Raw genomic sequence first — 19,022 nt, forward strand, 5'->3', positions numbered from 1 at the left:
GTTGTTATTGGTTTTTGTGTTTTTTTTTTTAATATAATCCCATTCCCAAACAAACTTTTTTTTTGTTTCTTTTCTCTTTTTAAACTGTTCTATTTTCACCACTGAAGTCACAGAAACTGAATTAAGTAGGAAAAGATAAGGTTTCCAAGAAGTACTGGTTATGTCTCAGAACGAATTTGAAAGAAGATAAAGCAGAGGTGTTTGTGATATTTAGTGATGAAAAAAGATAATCTGTCCTTGAACCTTGTCCTCTAAGGATCAGTGCAAAGAGTCTTATTTTGATTAAGTTGTGAAAGATGAATTAGGGATTGGGGGAAAGAGGACAAAGGAAAGAAGAATCCTTAATTACAATCTTAAGCAACTGTGTGCAATCATGTTTCAGGATTTTCTTGCCTGAATACATCTTATTACATTGTAACCATGCACTCAGATGCTCCATAACTTGCAGAATGAAGATTGCTTCTAGTTGCCCTCTTTAAACCACTTCTTCAGTTCACAAATGCCATGATGCTGAATTGCCTTTCTGATTAGAACGGTGACATTGAAAATCACGTCTGAAAATTAAGGTAAAAAGTGAGGAACACATAGGAGTTACATATTGCATTTACTAAAATACTCATGCATGTTTGCACTCGTGTATTCAAATGCTACAAACACATTCAGAAATTAAAATGATGTAAAAAAATATTTTGTGATCTAAACTAATGGGTTTTGTTTGGGTTTTTTAAAGAGGTAACTGTCCTCAGACTACTATATTCTTGTTGACACCACACTTCATAGTATAATGTATCATGTGTAATAGGAATTAAAGTTAATTATAAATGCACATTATTAGTTTGCTCATGGTATGTTGAGAATGCCTTTCTGGTAAAACTATAAATCAAAAGACATTTTGTTGGCCAAGGCTCATTTCTTACAGTTGCCCTTGGTACAATCCATTGTTCTAAAAACAGTAGGTGTTAAAAATATTTTTGTCCGTGGAAAATGTCAGTTCAGCAGCTCTGCCAACACTTGGAACCTCTACTGCATTTTTTTTTCTTTTTTTTTCAGGAGGCATCCTGACTCCTGGCTGATCACGTCTCAGTTGTAGATTTGTTTCATTCTGCAGATCCAAAAGGCTTCAGCAGTGCTGAAATGAGGCAGAAACTTTGTGCTGCCGCTTTCCCAGCCGGACCAAGTCCAAACAAAGCAGATATTCATTTCTCAGAGCGGCTTCCCCGGGCAGCTCCGGGGTTGCGGGGCTGTGCGTGGCTGCTGCCAGACACCAGCCCCAGCATGACACTGTGCCTTCACCTCCTGCCGCTGCGCAGAGCGCCAGCATGGGCACAGTCGCCTCTCTCCACCGTTTACTGTATGAAAACACCTGTTTTATTTATTCCATGTATTTTTTTTTTAATCCTCTCCTCCCCCCTTCATTTCCCTCCCCCTACCTCCCGGTTTATACGGGGGGGGGAGTAGGAGGGACAGCACAGCACTGGGGAGGCGGAGGGCAGTAGTATTACGGGGTTTTAGGTCCCTTGAGTAGGTCTGTGTCTTGCCCCGGGAGAGCTTCGCCGGGACCTGGAGAGGGAACCTGGCCCGTCCGCTCACTGCCCCGTAGCCCCCGGCTTCCTCACCGCCGGCTAAGCGAACGGGCCGGGGAAGGAGGTGCAGATTTTGCAAGTAGAAGTAGGGCAGGCTGGGGAGACTGAAAGGGCAAAACTGTAAAGAAGGGAACCCGCAAGTTCGGATTAGTTTTGCGACTTTGCCTTCACGCCTCAGGAGCTCAACTGCTAGCGGCTTCTGGGACAATTTGGGCGGGCGAATTAAAAAAAAAAAAAAAAGAAAAAAAGAAATCTTAAACTCTCTCATTGAGCTCCCTGTTTCAAATGCAAATCGGGAGATAGATTGGCTCCCGCCCCACCCCCTGGCCCGGCTCCTCATTTTTATCCAAAATACTCCATCTGTATATCCTGTCAAGGTGGTGGAGGAGGAGAGACGGCGGGGGGGAGTGGGGCCAGGCAGGCTGCTTGCTCCCTGGATCCCTTTTCAATAGCCACCGCCGGGTCTTGGGAAGGTACAAAGAGTCCCCGTGCCTCCTCCAATCGCCCTCGGACGGAGCTGGCAGCCGGCTCCGGCCGCTGAGCGGTGATATCCCCTTGCCCAGAGCAGCATCCCCACCTCCTCTGCCTTCTTCCCTCCCTCCCCCCTCCTTCCTTCCCTCCCTCCTCTTCCTCCTCCTCCCGCAGCCACGATCCGCACCCAGTCGGAGCTGGGCTTGGCACCGGCACCCACTTCTCTCTTCGTGTGCCCAGCGGCTGGCCGTGCCGCGCCGTGCCGCGGAGGACGAGGAAGAGGAGGAGCGGCGGCGGCGCTCCTACCTCCGCGGGTGCGGGCGAGTGCGCGGGCGGGCGCGCAGCCCCCATGCCAGGCGGGCGCCCCGCCGCCCGCAGCCCTGCCCCCGCCTGGGAGCATCCCGCCAGCACTTCGCCGCGGAGGCACCATCGGCCCTTAGGATTAAAATACTCACTGCGCTGGGCAGCCGAGGGAGGGGGGGAGAAGGTAAGTGCCGGCTGCACCTGTGCCTTTCCTTGCTTTCCTCTCCCCTTCCCCCTCCCATGTAGGTACAAGCAGATCGGAGTAGTTGCAGGCAAGGGCTGCGTGCGGTTCTTTTTCTCACCCGTGTCCCTAAACTGCTTCTGCTGGGCAGCGGGGCTGTGGCTCTGCGCAGTCAGCAGGGCAGCGCTGCCGCGGCGCAGCGGTAAGTTTCGGTTTCCTCCTGCTCGGGGGCGGCGGGGAAGGGACCGGCGGGGCGGCCGGGGGAGCGTCCGCGGGGGCACCGGCAGCACGTATGGCAGGGAAACCGTGGGAAGTAAGAGCCCTAATGGTAAACGCGTGTGTGCACCTTCTGAAACATAAGAGAACAATAGCATCTCTCTGACTCTTTGGAGAAGTCTCACAGACGATCGGGGAGGTAGAGTGGGGGAAGGGAGGACCACAGACTTCTGCAAAATACAGGCAACACTAAGTCCTGACTATCTCGGTCTTTTCTGCCAAGCCTAAGTGTCTGTCTTGTTTGATCTGAGAGTCTGGCACTGATGCTACAGAGAAAAAGATTACTGAGGCCAGGAAATTTCCCGTGTTATTTCCCAGAGCTTTCCTTCTTTTATGTTAAGGGTGTCCTAGAGTTTGCAAATGTTGAAATGATGGGAGCTTATTTCATTGATTAGTATTCAGCTGGTAAGCCTAGCTCTGCAGTGCTTGGCTGTTTGATACTGACCCTTCCCCCTCTGCCCTGTCCCCACATCTATCCACACACAGGCATGTCCTGCTTTCCTGTAATAGGTTGTGTGCACCAGCGGGAAGTGATTTGTGATCTGGATGCTCAGACTTCTAGTTGCTAAATGAAGGAAAAACTACCCCTTTTTGAGATAAGATTTAGTCTTTATATTCATGTTTTCAAAAGGTGAGGTAGTTCAGGTGAGCCAGGATTCTGCAATGTCTTCCCTGGCAAATTGAGGAATTTAGGGAAGGACGGGAGACGGACACTAGTGAGGCGCTCTGATTCTGGGAACTGTGATGCTGATACTTTAATATTTTCCTATTGCAAGGATAAAATCTTGTGTTCCAATAGAAAACTTCTCAAGTTAAAGCAGAGACTTGAAAGGGCAGCATATACTTCATAGTCTCTCTAACAAGACATACTGCCTTACCATTTTTCAGCTAAAACATAGGTGATTGTACAGCTTTGCAGAAAATAAATCACTTTTCCTGGACAGATAAGTAAATAAAGGAGCCAAACTCTTAAGAATGCCAGTTTCTGAAACAATCTCTCCTTGATAGTGACGTGTGACTTTACTTTTCTACCCTTGTTATGTTTACTAATTGTTCCTTGCAGGAATTGTTACTGGTCAAAGCCAGAAACTTATTCTGTTTCTGAAGAAGATAGGCCTATATAATCTCAGGTGAAGATCTATTCAGATGGACAAGTTAGAATAATAACATGAAAGCAGCATATGTAAATTAAGTTTGCTTAGAATATAGCTTCTGACGGTACAACAGGTCAATAGTAAACATCAGTTGGGAAATTATGCTGCTTTGCTCATAGCAATATTACAACAGTTTTAAAGATGCAAAAGTGAAGTGAGGATGTTTAGAAATAATACAACTGTGCCTAATTAGAGCTGGTTCAGTGCAACGGGTGTGTTATCGTCTTTGGGGGGAAAAAAAAGAACAAAAACCCCACTAAACAAATCCAAAAGAACTATCTAGGGACCAAATGTGACATCGTGTTTGAAGTCCTTGTACACACTTTTCTAGCTCTCAAGCCTGCAACTACCAGGGGATCTAATCTAAACACATTTCTTTTTTAGGGTCATGAAGAAAGGCTAAGTAAGATTTGAAAAACAATTACAATAAAATCCACAGCAAGGGGAGAAGAGCAAAGAACCTAAAAGCTGACTCTAACAATTTTAATGTAAAGTATGTGAAATATCTTGGGTTTGAGTACTTAATATAGATTAAAAGCTACCTGGAATATTAGGGAAATATCAAAGGTAATAATCTGAGGTACCACTGCATGTTAGAAGTGCCTGTCAGTTAAAGTGAATAAAAAAACCCAAACATCAGTAATGTAGACTATTTTCTTGCAAAAAGCCATTAAAGATTGCAGTTTTAATCAGAGGGCATTTCACCCTTATAATGGGAGACTTTACTGTAATTAAAGGCTGATGTAGGTCATTAGAATTGTGTTAAGAGTCAGATGACAGCCTCACAAGTCTCTTAGGTCTCCTTTATTGATTTAATAGCAAAGCACTCTTGATTATTTGCTATTGATTTAATAGCAAAGTATTCTTATCTTTCCATATAAAAGGGTAATTTTAATGTATTTCTATAACTGCAGATTATCCATGAATTATCTGATGAGCAGAATGGATATAGCATCCACATAGATTTTTCGCCTATCCTTTTCATATATAACTGTGTGTGTGTGCATGTTGTGTCCATATTTTTCTGTTTCTTCAGCAGAGACTTGACTGAAGAAAATCATTATTAATGCAAAACCTTAGGTTGTTCTACTCTAAGTTAAAGTCCTACTTTCTTATAAACCTGGCTAAGCGTTTTCTCAAAGGTATTCAACTCACGGATTGACTCCAGTGTCAAATGAAAACAGAAAATATTTTCAACTTGACTTGGGTGTCAGTTTCAGTGACAAGTTGGCTACTAAGTTTCTATGTATGATTTTGGCTATTGATTCAATATCTGATCTGCTAAGCAGCTCTTCAGTGAAGGCCCTTCCTGAGGCATTCAGTTATAAACCCTTTAGTTTATTATGCACATTTTTTTTCCTATGTATGCTTTCATGCTACTACTGGGTGTTTTCTTATGGCAACAAAAATAATTAGCTTCTACCTGAGGAAGGGTGCATAAAAGAGATGATGGTTACTTCAGTTCTTGTCAAACCAGGCTTAACTCTAAGCGGTAATGCAGGAGTGCCTCCTCTGGGAATTCAGCGGTTCTGCAAGAAAGTCATCCCTAGGTATTATGTGAAGTTCCTCAGCTTAAATGAGGCTGCAGAATTCGAGCTTGTGGAAATTTAAATATTTAACTTGATTGGTCACAGGTATACAAATACTGCTGGTGTTTCTTTTCAATAACTGATCAAATTAGCATAATCCTTTCCAGCAGTTCAGATCTAAATGTACCAAGATAAGGTAAAAAACCAACAAAGCACTTTAACAGGGAGGAAATATTTTTTAAAAAACAAAAACAACTTTCTTTTGTTAATTTTTCTTGGGGGGAAAAAAGAAACCTACCAACAACCTAAACAACTTAGCACTCTAGCCACATACAATCTTATGATCAACTGCAGAGCAGAATGAAAGACCAAAAGCTGTTGCCTGGTTTTCTTTATGCATTTTCTGAAGCCATATCATTTATTGGAGTGTGCCTAGCCTTTTTCTGTTGTCTCATCAGTTCCTTTCACCTGAGTCAGGGGGTATTGGAGTTGGTTCAGTGTAACAGTGCCATATGTTTGGAGCAGGGATAGTTTTTTGCTTGATAACCAGATGCAGACTGCAGGATGTGCACTACATTTACAGATCTCCCATGTGAATATTTGGGCCAGTTAGCGGCAGGAGGCTGTGGTCTGTAGTTGTAATGTCATCTGGCACAGGGAGTTAATAGGTTGCATTGCACTGCCTTGACTTGCAGAGCTTCATTTCACTGAAAGGTCCTCACCTCACTTGCTTCAAGGCACCCTCCTTTTTTCTTTCTTTTTTTTTTTTTTCCTTTCCTTGAAAAAAGTGATAACCAGACATTACAATCTACACCATAATTAGACATGTTATCTTCTCTAAACACTTAGTCTCAAGGATCACAAAGTTCCTATGCCTCCAAAAGAGTCTCCTGTGATATTTAGGATGTGTGACATGGAGGACCTGCAGGCTCATAACAAAGGGGAATTTTCTCTGCCACGGAAAGTGACACCCTTTCCAATGGTCATTGTAAAATTGAATGTCAAAACATAAATACTTCAGTGAGGGTAGTTCAGCTGTCAGGGGGCTCACCTGCTGATTCCACTGTGTTTAAGGAATCATGGTTCAAAATCCAGTGGCAACAGCCACCCTCAGAATTATCTCAACACACAGGGTCTTATTTTATTGAATGACTAAAGTAGAGGAAAAAAACTCCCAAACATGAGATAACTGTGCGCTATTGACCAAGCTAAAGCAAGATTTACTAGCAAGTATTGTCTGGGTTGCACTTTCAGAGACAGTGAGGTCCAGGTTTTACAATGGTATCAAAAACTGAAGCAATATGACGAGAGGAAAGTAATGCCAGGGAACGGGGAGAAGGAAGGCAATAGGAATGGAAAGCTCTTCAGTTGCACCTTAAATGGATGCCCTGAGCTGATGGTGAGATTTCAGCACAGAGAAGTGTAATCCAGACTGGTGGAGTTTAGTAATGAAAATGTTTTAGATTCCTACTTCTTCCCAAATAATTTTGTGCACTGGAAAGACTTTAAGACAATACACAGTGAAGGACAAAATTCCCTGTTGGGTTGAAGAGGCTGATAGGCAAATGATGTGGTTCATAGCTTAGGCTGGTACTATGACACTGGTAGCAATATGTAAGTGGAAGTCTGTAGGAATTTGTACTTTAGCTACAAAGGTTAGATGGTAGGAAGATGACTTTAACAGCACTCAGCAAATGGCCCTGCGAGGCTGGGGGAATCTCAAGGGTAGGGAAAAAGAGCTTTCACAAGGATATCTAGGAGACTGAAGATGTATTTGTCCATATCTGCAGATTCTCACTGCTACACACAAACAGCAAGGACTAGTCTTGATGTGTTGTTTTAGAAATTATGGAGAGAAGCAAAATATTCAGAGAGATTTTCAGTGGGTGTAAATTACCCTTAATTGCTTACAGAGAGGGGAACTACTCCTTAAAGCTGAGGATCTTATTCATGATCTGAATGTTTTCAACAAATCAAGTTTGCCCCTCTGAGACAATGTATAATAGTGTCTTTTTGACATTAGCAGATTGTTTTGGCAAAGTAGAGTAGTAACATTTTTAAGATTAGCAGTGTTCAACAGAACACTTCTGCTACTCAACTATGGCTTAAATATAGTTCAATTTCCCACAGTAGATGGGAGAAAATGTAAGTTTTATGGTATGCATTGAATAAGGAGGTTATTATGTTTTCAGACGTAGATTCTTCAGTCAGATGTTTTTACATATCAACTAGCAATTTAAGAACGTTAACCTGAGAGAGTAGGTATTTAGTGGATATTTTTTATGTTTTTCTTTTGTATTCTTATAGCTGCTCACAGAGACATCATGTTACTGCTCTGGTCAGACATGGTATGTGCACAGTCCAGAGCACATAACATACTCTTTGAACTAAACACTGGTTGATATACTTTATATTTTTCGTATTTGTGATTGTCAGGGCTATATGCAAAGTACATATGGAATGCAATCTTAAAAGTGAAAGATACAGCCTAGTGCTTTAACTATACCAGCGGACAAAGCAGTTTTATTTTTAAAGCCTGAATTAATTTTTATGTGCCAAAATGTGAGTGAGGAGACAAGACTGCATTTGCTTCTGTTCAGGGAGGTGAGTAGCATTTTGGAGATCCAGAAAAAAGATGCTAAGGTGCACTTATGGCCTGAGGTAATTAATGACATCAATTATGAGCATAAATATTTCTCATTTTCCTGTATTCTGAGTCCTGTTTATTCTGAAAGTGACACTATTTTATAAAAAAGCATATTTAAAGACCAACTACAAAACAATTGCAGATCTGATCTGCCTTCACACTCAAACCTATAAATGCAGATGACAGAGAAGGCACTGGAATCAGAGCACTGCATTCCCTCTATTGTTGTCAGTGTTAGTCATATTCACTTCTGCAAAAGTGTAACTCTGAACATTGAATTTACGTCTTGATGAGATTAAAAAAACCCAACAGCACCTTTTAGTTTTCAGTTTAATGAATGCTGTGATGTTGCTTATGTCAACTTGTCAACTTCATACTTATGCACTTCACAGAACAGGTGATGCTGAAATGCTAGTTTTGCTTGAATAGAAGTATTATTTTATTTTTAATACATAACCATAAAATTTACATATATTTATATATTTATATCAGTAAGAATGCTAGCAAAATGTAATTTAATCAATAGTTATTCCTAAACCAGAAAAGATTTTTAAATACCAGAAACTTTTCTTTTGCTTTGGGAAGTATTGCACTCAAAGGCAATGTGCTGAAAGAACTATAAATAAAAACCAAAAAAGAAAGGGCTCTAAGAAGAATATGAAGACTTATCTTGAAGAAGTAGAGGAAGGGAGGGAAGAATGTTTCAAAGCAGAAAGTACCACCACACAACTGAATAAAAATAATTGGAATTCTGGAGACTGTATGATGAAAGTATTTGAGAATGAGTAAATAGGAACTGGTTTGTTTTGTCTGTGTTTTTTGTTGTTGTTGTTGTTGTTTGTTTTTGTTTTTGTTTTTTTCCAAGGGGTGTAAGTTTTCTGCTTTTCATCAGATTGTGCTGTCTAGCATATGGGCTGGATTTCAGTTGGTATTTTGGGTGCATTTTTCAGTTCTGTGCCGTGGTGTGTGGCTGGGGACCATGGCACTCCATATGGTGGCTTTCATACTTCCCTGCAGGTGTAAAAGAAAGGATTTAAGAGAACACTATTTGAGATAAAGGTTAGAGCAATTCTAGGTTAGAAATGTCTGTTCAGAGCAAGAACAAGACATTTCAAACTGCTTAGCAGAAAGACTCTAGCATATTGTAAATGTTTTACTGACATTTCTTAAGAAAATCCATTTCATATTTTTATCTCCGTTAAATAACAATCTGCTGTCTCTTTGAAATAAACTGGCAGTTTATCAATATCAGATGACTTTAACCTGATGCGATGTCGACACAGAGAGGGAAAGTACAGGGTGCATAAGCAGCCTCTAGTACAAACAACATTTACCTTGTTTGAACTGAGTGGTAGGAAGTGAACGTATCATCAAGGAAGCAGAAACACCCTCCCTAAGAGTCGAGGCAGCCCTCTCAGTAATTACTATGTCCTGTGGTCATGATTTAAACAAAGGGCCAGATCAAAACTGAGCTAGGACTAGTTGGGACTAATCATTTTAGACTAAGCTAGCGAGGATGACACCTGTGTGTTAATCCTGCTGTGAAAAGAATCTTGGTCCATGTTGGAGAGACGCCTTTTATAACCATAGCATCACGTCTTTGAAATTAGAGTCTTTAGGTGAGACATTGTGTGTTCTCTTTGTTTTGCCTGTAGGGAGACACTGGATTTTCATATATGGAAGCTTTCAAATTGCTGCTGCTTAGCAAACATGCTCAGTGGGTTTGTGGTTTATCCCACCAGTCTCTAAGCAAAGCCTTTCTTGTGCAGGGCAGTACCACAGAAGGGATTACTATAAAAAGGCTTTAAATACAGTCTGTAATCAGAAGAGCTTTTTATTTGTTTCGTGTTTCTGCCCTCTAGGTACCTTTGGCAGCACGATGCATAGGCTTTCTCCAGCTAAAAGAGCCTGACATACTGAAAACAGCAGAGATCACATTTCACTCAGCTTTAATAGTAGTGGGTAGGGATATAGTGATTATCTAGAGCATTTAATGTGTATGTGATTTAATGTCTAGCCTTCTTAGATTAATTAAATGTAGAAAGGATGAAATCTTCCTTCTTTTTAAGTAGCAGCAGTTCACTTCAAATGAATGCCTTGATATCTGTTTTAAATTTGCCCTCATTTTCACCTTGAGTTTGGCACTTCCTAAATACTTCTCATCTGTCTCATTGCTCACTCGAATAAGGAGGATGCCTATGTCAGAGAGAGCATTGCTTACCTGGGGTTAATGCAGGTGATTCCCCTGAAACACAAAGCTATGTTTCGTTCTGAGTGACAGAACTTACACTTCTGAAAACATGATATTAAATATAAGTTTTTACTTGGCCAAAGAGGGCTCACAATTGCAAAAGGCGGGAAAAAAGACTTCTTTAAACACAGAAGGTGTTTTGTTGTTGTTCCTGTTTGGTTTTGTTTTTGTTTTTCTTTGATAACTCATTATTTTTATTGAGATCTACCATTTATTAAACAATCAAGATTTTTAAATAAAAATGGACAAGATGCACAAAAAGATAAAAATTATATGTGTTAGTGGTGAAAAATCATTTGTCACTTAATCAAGGTTTCATTGAAAACACAAAATCAAGTTATCCTGTGATCTTTTTGAACATATTTGTGAATAAGTATATAAACTAGTCTAACATGCTTCTTACCATCCTTGACATTTGCTTTAGGAATGTGGTAAAAATGAGCAGGGAGACTGCAGGCTTTTTAGCAGGTCAGATTCAGATCAGAACAAATTACAACATCTGGTGTACTGTGACTAAGAATCAATCGAATTGTTCTGATTCATCTTATGCTCCTTTATTTTACCTTTCACTTACATGGAAGAGAGTTAAGCTAGCATATGTCCTTGCCATTAATATAACTTCCTGCCTGTTACTGGTTTGTAATTATATCATGGCAATGACAAGTAAAGCAGATTGTAGCAGACAGAGGAGGAAAAATCAAAACAAATAACTGTAAAAAACCCTACACTTGCTTTGATTATTTTAAAGAGAAAAAAAAATATCAGCCTTTGTACTGGGCAAACTGGTGTGTTAAGAGAACACTCACGAGAAAATTTTATAAGTGTAAATACAGAGCTATCAGCAGGAGTAATACCATTCAAGGAATGGTCTCTAGACTCTGAGACTTACTATGTAAACTCAACTGTGCTGATGATGAGAAAAATATTAAGTAAACATTTTCAATGCATTATGTGAAAGCTGCAAATGATTTGCATTCTTTAAAGGAAAAAAAAAGTTCTGACAACAGTTCTTGTCTTTTTCCTGGATAGGTACCTATCACACCATTTCTTTGGTGAAGGCTCTTCAGCAGTGGTGACTTCTTCCAATCGACCACTCTACAAATTATTATCTCTGGACTCCCAGTTGACACCCTGCCGGAGGCTAGAGCTACTGAGACAACTGGATTTGTGCCTGCTCTCATCAAGGTTTTATCTTACAAGGGGGAAAAAAAAAAAAAAAAAAGATGAAGTTGGGCAAAGTGGAGTTCTGCCATTTTCTGCAGATACTAGCTCTTTTCCTGTGTCTTTCTGGGATGAATCAAGCAGAGTTCTCCAGGTCCAGGTCAAAGCCCTACTTTCAATCAGGGAGGACAAGAACGAAACGCAGCTGGGTGTGGAATCAGTTCTTTGTGCTGGAAGAATACATGGGTACAGACCCACTCTATGTAGGAAAGGTAGGGGATTTAAACAAACTTTGGACGGTGCAGATGCTTGTTTGTTGGTGTGTTTATTTTGTGCAACCTGAAAACTACAATCCTGTTAGTGTGGTTGAATTAAGCCAGGATGGGACCATGCCATAGTTTCAAAAGGAAAAGTGTTTAGCATTTAATACCAGCGATGCATTATATTCCTGATTCCTCCTGCAATTTTCTTTAAGAGCTCTATGTGCTACCTGTGCTTCTTTAAAGGAGTACAGTAATGAAAGTGGTTTACCACCAATGATACAAAGAAAATATTTGATTACCTTTTTTTTTCTTTTTTTTTTTTTTTTTACGTAGGAACAGAGAAATACAATTTTTTTTTGTTTATTTTGTTTTTTTTTTTTTTTTTTTTAATAAGACCTGAAAGCTAGTCCCAGAAAATAGAGGTTCTGTGTTGTGTTTTTTGCTCCCTAAAGATCACTGCTGAAGCCAAGAGAGAAAGAACTGGGTGTCTGAGGGTGTGAAAAGTAAAAAGGAGGGCATGCCTGTATTACTGCTTTGCTTTGATGTTGCCTGTCTGGCAGAATGGGACCTTGAGGGCCTTGCTGCCCCCCATGCATAGCACAACCTTGTGGCCTGACCTTCCCTCTGATGGGCACCAGGCCAGTGCAGAACAAGCCCTTACATCAGCGCATCCCAACTGGCTCGTTTTGGCCGCCTGTGGCTGCATGTGGAGCACACTGAGCACAGCTGTGAATCTGGGCCTCAGCTCATTCACTGCCTTGTGCTGGTTGGTAGCACACTTCCTTCAGCAACCATGAAGGCTAAAGAAAACAAAACAACACCCACAACAATAAAACCCACCCTCAAAACCCCAACAAACCAAACAAAAACACTCTTACGTTTCTATGTAACATTTACGTGTAATCATCTTACTGAAAGAAAAACCCATTTTTCTATGTAATATCGGAATCAATAAATAGCATTTCTCATTAAAATACAACAAATGCATAGGAAACAAGGGAAGAAGTGACAGCTTTTGGCAAAATGGCATGCTTACAAAAAAGGGGATGAAGTAATCTGAAATCCACGGCTTCAAATATACAAGTGCAATTTCAGCTGACTTAATTCATCCTACTGAGACAAAACCTTGATGTTTGTGTTAACACAGTTAAGCGCTTAGTATTTAATCATGCCAACTGAATAATCAAGCTAAATGAGAAAATACTCTCATGATTACAGCTATGGTTGTGTTTAGGTGCTTTTCTGAACTGGGGCTAGTACTTTGCGCAATTAAGCCCTTAAGAAAAATGTGCTAGAATCAGAAATACCATTTCGTATTGCAGCAGTCCTGAAAGTTTCTCTTAAGTTGTAGGTTACGTAGCAGTCTGCATTCTGATGCCTTACAGCTGCTGCTTCGCTTTGTGAGTTTTGTCTTTTAGGCAAAATTTTTCTCAGGTTGGAGCTTCTGTTGTGCTTCTGGAAAATGACATATTTGGCATTCTTGTCCACCAATAAAAAGAGAAGTGTGGCTGACAATTTAGCATTTCTCTGCTGGAAAATAAGTCTCTTTAAATACTTGACTGAAGACAGCTTTTGATCTGTAGCAATTCTCATGTTCATTCGCTTGCTATATTATGGCCAAAGATGCTGTGGTAGCGCTAGAGTACATGATATTTGCATGTATGTGGTATTTTTAGCTTTACAGTCTGCTCTTTCCCGTCCTTTACAGGAGTTCTAGCATTCATAAGCAGTTATCTTCTGAAAAGCAAACCATTTTTTTTTCTGAAACTGTCTGTGCCCAGCCTGCTTTTGTATCAGCAGTATGAATTGTTGGCTCAGGAACTCACATTTGTACCAGCGTTTCATTTTGTAGGAGAAGCAGATAAAAATTTGCACTTGGAAAAGGGAGCCCATCTTCCTGGAAACAGAGCCCTTGCTGAGCATCTTGTAAGATAAGACGTGCCCAGTTCCTAACCTTCTCACTGTAGAGGCTTTTTACTCTGTGGTTCCTGAAGTGCAATCATGACCGAAGCAGCATTCTCACGCAGGGGAGCGAAGAGGTGAAGAAGTGATTTTCTGTCTGTGTATTAACTTATTATGTGTAGCACCACTCTGAAGTGAACAGCAGTTTCCTTCCTCCCCCTCTTTGCCCCTTAAAAATATCACAGATAGGGGCTGAGAAGATTGAGATTTGGAAAGAAGAGTTGGTTGTTTTTAAATTTTATTTATTTATTTCCCTTTGGTGAGGAAGCTCTGGCAAGCAAAGAGCTGGCGTAACTCACTTCTCTCATCAAGCAAAGTGGAGGCAGCAACCAGGCTCTGCCTTGTGTTCTGCAGAGTGCTCTGCTCCTGGGGACGTCCATCATACACTGCCTTACATTCAGGATGCTTTGCAGGGTGCCAGTCTAACCGCACATCCAGGAATGAGGAACCTTCCTACAGATTTTAAGGGCTGCGGCATAAAAATGCTTCAGAAACACTCACGCAAATGGAGATGCAATAGGGAATATTTTCTCCCTGCCACTATTCAATTTTACAAAGCCCTAGGCAATTCTGCTTGGAAAGCAGCATTCACAGAACGTTAGGCTTACATGGCAAATCATTCAAAAGTCATGAAATACCAATGTTAATTCTATGTTCAGCATTACCTCTTTTCTCCTGGGCATGTGCATCCTGACACTTTAATTGCATAATCACGCAGGGTCAAATTCTATTCCTTTTAAATAATGTAACAGGATTTCAATTCACCTCAGAAAGAGGGGTCTTTCACTTAGAATAAGTTTTCAGTGTTTTCATGTTTGTTTATCAACACTTCAGATCCACAGGTGAGATATATTGTAGCCTTCCTTCTTCTTGCAGCCTTGAAATCCATTTATTGGCAGAATGTTTTTTCTTTTTCTTTTGTTCTCGTTCTCATTCTTGTTCTCTTTTGCTTTCGCTTTCTCTTTTTCTTCCTTCTTTTTTTGTTTGTTTTTTTTGTTTGTTGGGTTTTTTTAAGATGTATTTATTATCTTTAGGCAGCAGGATCTTGTTTCTCATGTCACTCTGGAGAAACCTCTGGAGCAGTTCCATTAGTTCTACATTAATAGGAGTCAGAGGCGACTCAGGTTTATTGGGTTTTTTTGTTTGTTTATGTATTTTTTTTTTTAATGTAGTTCTTTCTTCTCCATGGTATGAATTTTAATCATATTGGATTCAATCCTGAGTAATTCTGAGTGCCTCTTGGGAGGTACTTAGCATGTAATCAGATTGTGGACTGAACTATACACAATTTCCTTCTGTCCATCAGCACAGCATATATTATGTTCATTTAAAGGGCTGAAGCATTTCACTGTTTAGCCCATATACCTGTTCAGATAGGAACTGTTATTTTCCAGATGTGCCATGTAGGAGATGAGGCAGTTAACTATGATGCTAATTTAGTCAGAAGCATAGGTGGCTTCTGCTTTCTGGAAAATATTTACTATTCCTTGGTAATATGTTTTGTGAAATGGCTTACTCTGTATTTTCCATGTAAATGACTGTAATGGAATCAATGTGGGCATAAAAATAATAGTACAAAGCAGTTTTAAATGATTCAATATATAAACACATAAAATTAGGAAAAAATGTATGCTATTTTATCAACTATTTGACAAGCTGTATACAATCACGTAATTAAGGTCTATATAGCCAAAAGGTCCATTGGCAAAAAGGAGTGCAGTTCAAGTGGAACTTTAAAATTTTGTTGATATCTTTTTTGGTTTTGTTACGTAACTATCAGACATCCAGGCTTTGTTTTGGGTTGAGGGGTTCTTTTTCATTGTTATTGCTGGGTTTTTTTTGTTCTTTCTGTTTTTAATTTCATTTTACCAGTGCTCTGCTGCAAAAGTGTCTGTGTCCCCAAAAGCGTTGTAATGACATAAAGTCTCAGCCAGTAACACTTTCATTTTTCTTATTAAAAGAAGAAAAAACAAAAGAAGCCCACAAATAAACCTGGAGAAATGAAACAAGACTGTGAACTCCATGTGAGATGCTGTTTAGTGGCTAGCTTCACTGTTTTCTTTTGGATCCAAACCAAAGTTCCTTTTCCAATGGCTCTAAATTTAGGTATAGTTAAAGATAGGGACACTCTCAAGCTCTTTGCTGAGTTCAACTATTTTTTTTTTTTTTTTTTTTCCTGAAACCTCACTAACATGTGAAGGACTGAAAATAAAAGAGAAAAAGACGTAGCCTTGATTGAGCACAAACCCAAGAAGCTGATATTTGACTGGAAGGCTCACTGGTACTTCTCAAAAATAACACTTGGAACTTGTAAGATGCCCTGCATGCAGCTGTTATTTACAGGTTTGTGCTAAGGCAGAGTGGGTAAAGGTTTTTCAAGCAGCAAAATAACAAGAAGTGTTATGTTATTGTTGCCACAGAAAGTGGATTGTTTTTTCCAGCCTCATAATTCTGGAGGGATGGAGGCCAGACAGGGAAGAATACTGGCTTTTTTTGTGTTTCTTTCATGTTTTTCAAAGGTGTTGGTGAATGTGTCAATAAGATGATAGAATTATTCACTTATGATATTTATCTGTGGTGTGACTAGATCAAGCCATAAAGACACAGTCAGAAATAGATCATAGCCTGATACTTTCAGATGTGACTAATGACTTTTTGAGTGCCTTGGATAAAATACTTCAAGGTGGTGAGAACTGTGGTAGTGCTGACCACTCAATCAAACTCAGACCGATATGCAGAAATATCAGCTGCTGAGAAACTGAGAGAACTTCGTCTGTGAATGAAAAAGCTGAGGACCTCTGAATAGAAATCAGCCCAAATAGCTCTTCATCTCTCTAGAAACTACACTCCAGCAGTTTTACTGACACTTTACTGACACTTTGGGAAATGGAGAAGAGATGGGGTGAAATTACTAGAGGCTAAATGTGGGTGAAAGAGGCTAGGCTGCCTAATTTGCAGATAACAGGGCAAGAGGTGGATTGGGTGTGATTCTCTTGAAGGTTCTGTCCCTCCCACTACTTCTGGAGGCAACCTACGTGTGCTCTCTGCCCAGCCTGGGATCTTGCCCCTCCAAGTATCCTGCACAGAATAAGTGTTCACATCTGGTCTGCAAGTAAACTCTCAGCTGAGAGTAGCTACAGCTCTGTATAGATTTTTGTTGTTGTTGTTCCCCTCAAGTACTTTTGGAAAAAAAAAAAAAAGAACAAGCTAACCTAACAAAAAAAAGCCAAGCACAATCCTAACTGACTATTCTTCATCTGTCTTTGTGGACACTATGTGGAAAACAAAGATGGCATAAAAACTCCAAGAGAATCTTCCCCTTTGTTATATATTTTGTTTCTTTTCTGTTGATGCTATTTTTAGTTTTAGCATAATCTTTGAAGTGCTGTTGTTTTATATATTCCCAAAAGGCCATTTAAGAAAGTGACAAAGCAAATCTGCTGTATTTCTCATATTTATCTATCTCAGGAACTCTTTGTTGTTCTGTGCTATGTAAATTGATAACAGGTGACCTTTTAAGTAAAATGGGACATGCCATTCCTGTCAGTGTTTTTCTTTCACAAGTGCTGCAAATGAAACAAATGAACAGACAAAATAGTCAATTGCTGCTTACCTACTTTGTGGATTGACTAGTTCTTGGTGAAAGTATGCTTCAGCTGTACAACAGTGGTATGAATTTATCATCTCAGCTTGTACTACACAGTCACTAGTAGCACACAGTTTTCTTTACTTTTCTTTGTGGTGGGCTTTGTGTTATTCCATGCTTTACTTTATTTGGATTATTCCAAATAACTCAGATCTGACTGAGTCTGACTGAATCTGGCAATCCGATGTTTCCTACTTGACATGCAGGGCTAAAGTGTCTCTGGGGAGAATGGTGAGATTAAGGCCCACAGGAAGATTTATCCAAAGGAATAACCTAAAATCTACTGCTTTTCCTGGTTGATTTCATTAGCCTGCACAGCTATAGTGTAATTTCCTCTTTCCCTCTTTGTAGGAAGTCGTCTTCTCATATAGCTGAATGGATACAGAAATGGTTTTTATGCCAGGGATTTAAAGTGATGACAATTTCACAAGCACAAGCACTAAAAGACAATTTGTATGTAATTTCATTATTAGAAGTGATAATAGAGTTGAGAGAGTTATGATTGGATACTGAACCAGAACAAGCAGCTTTTTGATCTTTTAGTACAATATAGAACATTGATCCTTAACATGTGACATTACAGACGAGGAAGGTTAGTGAAGGTGAGGATGACATCCATAAATTAAGTAGCCCTCATTGCAGCTTTTTTTCAATGGCACAGCTATGCTATTTATATAATCCGGTAATACCAGTTCTGTATTTCAGTAGACTAATAGGCTCTGCTGGCAGTGTTCTGCTTCTAATTTCTTCTGGGCATTATTTAAAGTAATATTTTATGGGTCTCTGACAAAATATAAAAACAAGAGTAAAAGCTAATTTTGCAGTGAAACGTAGATGCAATTCTGTATGCTTGGTTCCATCATAAGAAAATACCTTATTTTCATGAGAGCATGAGATCTACAGTTTTTATGTCAGTCAATTTCATATTCTTTAGCTGACTTTTTTTATCTGTATTCCAGAGTTCCTTCTTTTCGTCTGCTGAACTTGTTTTTAGTCCTCTAGTTCATGCTATAACCTGTCACTAAATATCCAGTTTTAACTCTGTCCTTTAGTCTCACAGTTGTGTATTAATGACATTGGAAATCCAGTGCAGTAAAACTAGGGCTACCAAGAACTGTGAGTATTTGCATTATTCTAGGGCTAAGGAAGTTCATTCATGAACCAAATTCCCATTGTGCTGGGCACAGTGCAAGCAAACACAACCCCTGCCCTGAAGCAATGTTCTTGTAAGACAAGAGGCAATAGTGGGTTAAAAAGCAACGACAGAATCCAAAGAAATATGGAAACATTAGTAAACATCCAGAAAATAGCTTGAGAACAATAGCTTACTGCTCTGAAGATAGAATATTATTTATTACAAAAATAAGGCTCATACAACATTTTTGAACATTATGAAGAGATAACAGGGAGTTCTTCCTTGCCTTTATTTTCAATCCTTTACAGATGACAAGTTAGTTGAATTTCATAAACTAGATCTATTTGATATCTGTTTTACTACAAGACTACTTCTTCTTTCAGACCAGTGAAGATAAAGGATATTTTTCCATTGCTTTCAAAAGATCAAACTGTATATGCTTTACATTTTACATCTTGTA

The 19,022-nt window shown here is 39.7% G+C and overlaps 1 protein-coding gene across 1 annotated transcript in view; it reads left to right on the forward strand.

The window, feature by feature from the left end:
- The first annotated feature begins 2,438 nt into the window (after window positions 1–2,438).
- Window positions 2,439–19,022, forward strand: part of CDH7 (cadherin 7) — an 82,828-nt gene continuing 66,244 nt past the window's right edge. The window contains exons 1-2 of the mRNA XM_082045354.1: window positions 2,439–2,541; window positions 11,425–11,828. Of these exons, the coding sequence (XP_081901480.1) occupies window positions 11,619–11,828 (210 nt within the window). The 5' untranslated portion in view covers window positions 2,439–2,541; window positions 11,425–11,618. The remainder of the gene's footprint in view (window positions 2,542–11,424; window positions 11,829–19,022) is intronic.

This window comes from Streptopelia decaocto, assembly GCF_964273445.1.
Source record: "Streptopelia decaocto genome assembly, chromosome: 2".
Classification (NCBI taxonomy): Eukaryota; Metazoa; Chordata; class Aves; order Columbiformes; family Columbidae; genus Streptopelia; species Streptopelia decaocto.